Source organism: Aedes aegypti, chromosome 3 (genome assembly GCF_002204515.2).
Source record: "Aedes aegypti strain LVP_AGWG chromosome 3, AaegL5.0 Primary Assembly, whole genome shotgun sequence".
NCBI lineage: Eukaryota > Metazoa > Arthropoda > Insecta > Diptera > Culicidae > Aedes > Aedes aegypti.
In genome coordinates this window covers 278934-286853 of record NC_035109.1, presented here as the reverse complement: position 1 = coordinate 286853, position 7920 = coordinate 278934, and the positions used below count along the sequence as shown (strand labels likewise).

At 44.0% G+C, this 7920-nt stretch overlaps 1 protein-coding gene across 1 annotated transcript; it reads left to right on the top strand.

Moving 5' to 3' along the window:
• Nucleotides 1–5879: 5879 nt before the first annotated feature.
• On the top strand, nt 5880–6221 carry LOC110679666 (putative ATP synthase subunit f, mitochondrial). Its single transcript, XM_021855104.1, has 2 exons — nt 5880–5996; nt 6114–6221. The coding sequence occupies exons 1-2, from the start codon at nt 5880–5882 to the stop codon at nt 6219–6221; spliced, it is 225 nt and encodes a 74-aa protein (XP_021710796.1).
• Nucleotides 6222–7920: the final 1699 nt, after the last annotated feature.

The following is a 7920-nucleotide window of genomic DNA, read 5'->3' as shown; positions in this document are numbered from 1 at the left end:
ATATTATTTTCCAATATTCCCCGAGCAGGTGGAAAAAGCTGAACAATATCATAATTTGTTATTTTAAAGTATTGATTTATGCTCATAATAGGCTATTGGTTTCTTAAAGGTAGAAGTTAAAGATCAAAAATAATATCAAAAATTAGTGTGCAGAAGTATTGAACCATATCTTGTTGAGAAATTATAAGACCATATGATGAACAAATTAATATCAAAATATGATCTGACAGATGGCGAAGAAAAAAAAAACAAAAACACAAAGATGCAAACCATTTGCTTATGCCTCACAGCTGGAAGAAATAAGAGCATCATGTTCTTCATTGTCTGAGACTACTTGTTGCCTCTTTCGTTTCTGGCTTGCAGTCTTATAAAGGGCTCACGAATTTATTTTCTAGGCTCCAACGTTTCGATCCTATTTTGGATCTTCTTCAAGGATAAAGAAGAATTATTTGCGACTGTCCAAAAACATTTAGCCTGTGCTGTTGTCGTAATATAAAAGGTGAAATGTCAGTTTGGTATTTTAGTACTATCACCTATACGCCTCCACTCTAAGCTTTCGCCCACAATTCACTGTATAAAAGGCAACAATTTAGACAATCGGCCTCTCGACGATAGTTCCCGTCTGCGCGGGAAATTTCAAAGAAACAATATTATCGAGGTCACGATTTCAGATTTTTTCTTTTTTCATGAATGAAAAAATCGCAAAATTTGGTACTCATGCTGATTCTTGTTTATGATGAAACCAATAATCAGTTTATCCTGTTGTTGCTGTTAATAAGCGTATGGAATGTTTATATCAGAGGCTCCAATGATAGGCATGAACATAACATGTACTATTTTTGATTTATCACATTTGGCTGAATGGATGTGATTATAATAATACGTATTCCTATCAGATTTGTCACATCGCTCTCTCATCTATCGCCTAGCATTTATGAAGCACAATTTGTGCAATCGTTACTCCTACGATATGCATTATATAATTTTCATTATCCATCCACGTGTAGTTTACCGCACCGCATCCTCTTCAAATAATGACTACTATCATCTCATATAATTAGGGGCGTTAATTACTCATCCATAATTCCACGCGTGTTGTTACAGCTTCATCTCTTCTCGATCATCGGAGGGTCAGCGTCAGAATTGCCAGTCACATTTGCTGTTTGTTGAGCTACGGTTAATCGCTCCCATGGGCAATATGTTAAATAATTATGATAAATGATTACCGCTTATGCCTCCATTCAGGTCCATTTGCATTTCCAGGGATTATGAATAATCGCGGCCACAATACTGCGTCTACTTTGGTAATTAAATTTGTTCCACCCGTAGGCACAGGTGCCGTACTATCTAAGTTACTTTACAGGGATTATTTAAAATTAATTTCGAAATTATTTGAAAGCCACTAAACACTTGAAGTATGTGATCGTCTGTTGATGGACAACACACTGCAACAAATCTCCTTCTGCTTCATGTTCTTTTTATGGTTTATCGACAATTTCCGACTCAAAATTTAATATTCCATGGTTGAGATTTTTTCAGGTTTAGGAGAGAGTAAGTCACCATTTTGATTTTGTTTGTATTTTCAGTTGCCATTTTTCCCACAAAAAAAAGAAACTAAGAGATTAAGTAGATAAAAAACCGAATTTAGTACTATACCATTTGGTCAAGCAAGATAGAAATAGGAAAGAATTAGTGCTCAAACGTGTTCCACAACAGTCGTTCTACCGGTCATCTCTTTTTGGTACCTACACTTTCTTGGTCCGTTTCACTCTGCGAAACGGTCAGTAGAATGCGCATTAGTATTGAATAGGCCTTTCCTCCCGATCGTTTCACGATCGGTGATCAGCTGGTGTGTACATAGGAAGAATTGGAACAGATAGACAGATTGAAATAAACCACCGCGGATGTAAGACCGTCGTTTTCGTTCCGTAATAAAGTGTAGTTCTGTTCGCTGGAACGGAGTCTAGCACAACGAGGACGAAATCAACCAGGACAGCAACGACGGATGTGTTTGCCCCAAGAAGGACGGAGCGGATCGAAAAGGGAGTAAATTGCATGATTGGTGGCGTTTATTGCATGAAACGTCGATGAAAAACTGTGGCTTTATGCAAATAAATTAAAAGATTGCATGTGATGTGAGTCCAACTTTATTTGAGAGCAGTAGCCCTGGTGTCCGCTCAGCAAAGTCTTGTTTGGTCTCGGTTTCGCTGGAATTTGTTGGCTTTAGTTTTCTTCCGAGGTTGGTTCCCCTGCTGCTGTCGAATTTGGGTTGTAAGTCTGTCGTTCCGGGTCGCGTTGGGTGGTTCGTCGAGTCGATCGTGTATAGTAATTGTGCAAAGTGCAGTTCAGTAATTGGAATTACTGTGACCGTGCAGTGGTGTGATATTATACTTTTCGATTGAGTAGACTACACTGCTTAATCGATAGTGATAGTGCCAGTGACGTCAGTGATTCATTGATTCACCATGCCAGACCTACGTTCACTGAACAAGCTGGAGCATCAGTTGCGGAAGTCGCTCGAAGGAATCGAGAAGTTCCTACACAATTTCGATGTGAAACAAGACGCACGACAAGTCAACGTTCGACTGGAGGCACTGGAGAAGATTTTTGCCCAATTCGTGGAGGTACGAATGCAGATCGAGCTGCTTTTAGAGGACGCTTTGGAGGATGGCGAAGGCGACGAGGAAACGCTAATGCAGGAGAATGATAAGGTTCGCCAAGATTTCGAGGACAGCTATTATTCGCTAAAGGCAGAGCTGATGGCCTTCCAATCGCTTGGGACCAGCGCTTCGAGAAATTCCACGCTTCAAGCAGCCGAAATGCAAGCGGTGACTCAATTTGCGAAGGTGAAACTTCCCGAAATAAAGCTGCCGTCGTTTGGTGGAAAGATTCACGAATGGGTGCCAAACCGTGACAGCTTCCGGAGTCTAATCCACGACAACACTCTACTCTCCGATGTGGACAAGTTCACCTATTTGAGGTCATCGTTGTCCGGTGATGCGCTGCAGGAAATTAATTCAATTGATTTGTCTGCAGCCAATTACACGGTAGCATGGAAAGCGTTGGAAAGTCGCTACGAGAATAAGAAGTTGATCGTCAAAGCGCATCTCGACGCACTTTTCACCGTGGAAGCGCTCAAGAAGGAAAGCTACGAGGGGCTCAACCTGTTGATTGGCGACTTCGAGAAGAACCTGCAGATGTTGGAGAAGATCGGGGAGAAACCATCAGACTGGAGTACCATTCTGGCTTACATGGTGTGTACCAGATTGGACATGGCAACCCTACGCCACTGGGAAACCCACCATAATAGCAAGGACGTAGCGAAGTATTCGGCGTTGATGGAGTTTTTGAAGGGTCATTGCTCCGTCCTGCAATCAATTGCTCCATCGAAGGCTACGAGTTCCATACAACAGCGACAGTTTCGTCCAGCGGTGTGCCATACTTCATTCAAGTTCGCTCCGAAGTGCCATTTCTGCAGTGAGCCGCGTCATTCCGTGTTTCAATGCGTGAAATTCCAGCGGATGAGTATTCCAGAGAGGATTGAGGCTGCAAACAAGAACAAGCTTTGCCGGAATTGTTTGTATCCTGGTCATTTCGCCAGAACCTGCGATAAAGGGGCGTGTCGACAGTGTCATCAGAAGCATCACACACTGCTGCACACTGAACAGTCTAGATCCTCCGTTCCACCCACGCAGTCAAGATCCCCGACAGTCAACCAACAATCTAGACAGCCACAATCCAAGCCGCCAACACCGAACCAACAGACTCGGACCGCTAACACTGCCAACACCCAAAACTCACACACTCAGCCAGCCACAGAACACGCCACCACAAGCCAAACACATGTAGCTCTCCCAATTACACCCACACAAAACATCATTCTTTCGACCGCGCTAGTCAGCATTCTAGATCGCTACGGCAAGTCCGTTCCAGCACGAGCACTGCTGGACTCATGTTCGCAACACTGTCTCATGACAAAGAGTTTCGCTAGCAAGCTCAAGCTAGACGAAACGCCAGTCTATCTGTCGATTCAAGGCATTGGATCGTCGCAAGCAGTGTCAACAAGGCTGGTCACTGCCGTAGTGGGTCCGAGATCGCCGAATATTTCGTCATTCGCCGAAGAGATGTCTTTCCTTGTGCTGCCGAAGCTGACCGTGTCGCTGCCTACCGTCAGTATCAATACCGCTACGTGGAATCTGCCGAATTCAACGCTTCTTGCGGATCCCAATTTCTTCGAGATGGGACCGATAGACGTCATCATCGGAGCAGAATTTTACAAGAAGCTGCTGAAGGAGGAAAGACGGAGAGCAACCGACGACGGCCCAACTCTTCAAGACACCGTATTCGGATGGATTGTTTCCGGTCGTATTCCAGAAGGTCCAGCGGCATCGTACTCCCTTGTTCACGTCTGCTCAACGGCGGAAATTCAAGACCAGCTATCGCGGTTCTGGGAAGTAGAGACTTGCCAGTCAACCAGCACGCTATCCGTCGAGGAGTCAGCATGTGAGGAGTTCTTCGACAGGACGACATACAGAAACGACGAAGGGAGGTACGTGGTCACGCTGCCGAAGAACGAGAGGTTAATCCAGCAGCTAGGCGATTCTCGGTCGACAGCAATCAAGCGTTTCTTGGGGGTAGAGCGACGATTCGCCATGAATCCAGAACTGAAGAAGCAGTACGCAGAGTTCATGCGCGAATATCTGGCTATGGGCCATATGAGAGAGGTTTCCGAGGAAGACACGAGCGCCCCGTCGTATTACTTGCCTCATCACGCTGTTCTGAAGCCGGACAGCACGACGACGAAGCTGCGTGTCGTATTCGACGCATCCTGCAAAACGTCCACCGGAGTTTCGTTGAATGATGCCCTAATGGTAGGCCCCGTCGTTCAGGACATGATAGTGGACATCTGTTGAAATATGTAATTTATCATTAGGTAACGTTAGCCGTAAACAGTAAAAGTACAAGAGGGCATATACATTTGGTAGCCGGCCCTCCACAAGAGATGACAGATGGATGTAAATAAAATCATATGAAATAGCAAGAACAAAAACGGCAACAGTGTCAGAAGTTAGGTTAGACATCGCTAGAGTAGAATGTAGCAGAGTAGAGTAGTTCGGTCACTTGACCAGTTCAGGTCAACTAGTTTTCGGTCGGCAACCCGGCTTGTGAACTTCAATAAAGAAGGCGGAAGGCCATTTATTCGAAGTTTACTTTTTGACTTACCCAACTAACATTTAGTGCAAATGTAAACATTCTCTAAGCCCTCTTTATACGGCTTCATGCTGAGTAAAGGCGCTGTACATACGAACGAAAGCTTCTATGCGATTCTTTTACCAACAAATCTGGCGAATCTACTCAGCTATTTTAAAGCTGTGTAGGCAGCTCTTATTCATACCGATCATTGCTCTAACTCGACAGTTATACGACATGTAGCTGTGTAAACATCTTCGGAAGGCGCTTTCTCAATTATTTCGCAACTGTTGAATAATTTTTATACAGCTTCGCTGTATTATCGGCTAAATATAATTTCCAAGCTGTTTCACAGCTTCCTGAATTTATATCATAAGTATCTGAACGTTACACAATTAAAGTATCTGCCACCGCCTGGAATCGATCCCACGATCTCTGCATCCACAAGTCTCGACGTTGTCCTTGCTGCCACCACAGTATATACAGAAGGCAAAGAAAACACACCGTTTTGTTCTACATCGAAAACGGTTCATATAATATTCTATAATGACGGTAAAGGATGTTATAGCCACGCTTACACCACTTCATCAGGCTGTAAAAGGGTGTGAAACGTCAAACACAATGTTTACATCCAACAGGCTGTGTAGATTTGTGATCGAGTGAAACTGCTGCTGAAATAAGAGTGCGCGATGATTTTCGGTGATTATCCGGCGGAGTACAACCCGAAGATCCACGGACCTTACGATCCTGTCCGTTACTACGGCAAGCCGGATACGCCAGGTGAAGTTGATCGAATTGGGTGCTTGGTTTGGCCACCGTGACAAGAACCCAAGGCTGCTGCTGGAGTCGTGAGCCGTGTCTTTTGGAGATGGCAACACAAGTACTGAAAACCCAAGCGGATGGGAATTGCCCTGTTCTTCCAGGTCAACGTCGGCGGAATGGTGTTATTCTATGCCAAAATGAAGCAGCGCAGGAACTACAAGTACCACAAAACGAAGGCCCCTGGAAGCAGGGCAGTGAGAAGCGAATGAAAGTGCGATCCGCGGAGAATAATTTTGGCAGGATCTGGAGGGTGGTTCCGGCTTGTGGAAGATAGCAATTCGGCATGTATTGACAGATGGATGCTGGCATATAGTGAAAATCTGCTTGTTCGGAGAATAAATTACATAATTTGCGAAAAATAAAACGTGAAAATTTAGCGCAAATTTCGTTTTTCTGTTAAATGATGGTCACTCCTCCTGTGTTGATTCTTCGAAAATTAAGTATGAGGTTAATGGAATTGCAAGATGCGTCACAAGTTGTTGTTTTACAGTTTACAGCTGTATATTCGCTGTATAACTAACGATAAAGCGCTTCTTAATTATGTATTGAGTAGCATAACAAATCATATTGTATAGAAGCAGCCGGAATAATAATGGGAACTTTTATTTCACACCATTTGGTTGCTACTTTTTACGGTGTTGAGTTATAGCTTAGTGAAAGCAGCAAAAGCGATAACTGATGAAGTCTATTCAGCTAATATTTGTAGCTGCAAATCGTTTGCGATACAGCTGTATTAACGCTAATAGTTCTATTTTTGACAGCTTTCAATTTTTGCTGCGTTCGCTGCTTTAATTCAACTGTTATACAGCACAAAGCAAATAATCTTGGCTTATAGCGCTAAAATTGTTAGTTGGGTACACAGAAAGAAAAATCCATGTGAATTTCAGCGCAAAATCATGCACATGAAGGGAATGCGAGATATGTCGCAAATTTACATGACACATCGTGTAAAATTCCATCAACATCATGTAAATTTATGCAAATTGTCGCGTAATCGGTTAGAGTCCATGCTAGATTACACGACGTGTAGCGGAAAATTACATGATGTTATTGTAATTTTACACGATGTGATATGTAAATTTGCGACATATCTGGCATTCCCTTTATGTGCATGATTTTACGCTGAAATTTACATGGATTTTTCTTTCTGTGTATTTTCTACAGCAACGTCCGAACCGTGAAGTCCGAACAGAGTCACCCGGAAGGTCCTAGAGGACACGGAAAAGGTATTGGTAAGTAAGTACAGTAGGAAAGTGGTGGGACCCCCTTGGTTTCTCACTTCCTGCTGCTGCTTTGGCTCTGCCAACAACATCACACTACGATTCCGTACTCACCGATTTGCCCTCGTAGGAGACGTCGCAAAAATGTACCGTATGGTACTCATAAATGCAGCAGACCAGCAGCTGCAAAAAATCGTTTGGAGAGACAGCCCCTCGGAATCAATCCGTACTTTCGCACTCGCCACAGTCACCTACGGTACAGCGTCCGCCCCCTACTTAGCCACGAAGTGTCTGCAGCGTTTGTCAGAGGAAGGTGAAGAATCGCATCCTGCTGCTGCTAAGGTCCTCAAGAAGGATTTTTACGTCGATGACATGCTGTCTGGCGTAGACGACATCGAAGAAGGGAAGCGCCTTGTCAGTCAGATGAATGATCTGCTCCAATCGGCAGGATTCTTCTTGCGAAAGTGGAATTCTAACAGCAAAGAATTGCTGTCAGCGGTGCCGGAGGGTTTGAGAGACGAACGATCGATTCTAGAACTAGATTCATCGAGTGCCGCAGTCAAAACGTTAGGTTTAACCTGGGAGCCTAGCACGGATTGCTTCCGATTCAGTTCGCCAGCGTGGAATGAGTCCACAGCGATAACAAAGCGTTGTATTCTTTCGGATGCGTCTCGTTTGTTCGACCCGT

Bases quoted from the DNA above. Each gene is read 5' to 3' on its own strand.
- LOC110679666 (XM_021855104.1), top strand. From the start codon at position 5,880: ATGATTTTCGGTGATTATCCGGCGGAGTACAACCCGAAGATCCACGGA. The intron at 5,997-6,113 runs GTTTGGCCACCG...CTGTTCTTCCAG, and splicing joins TTGATCGAATTGGGTGCTTG to GTCAACGTCGGCGGAATGGT.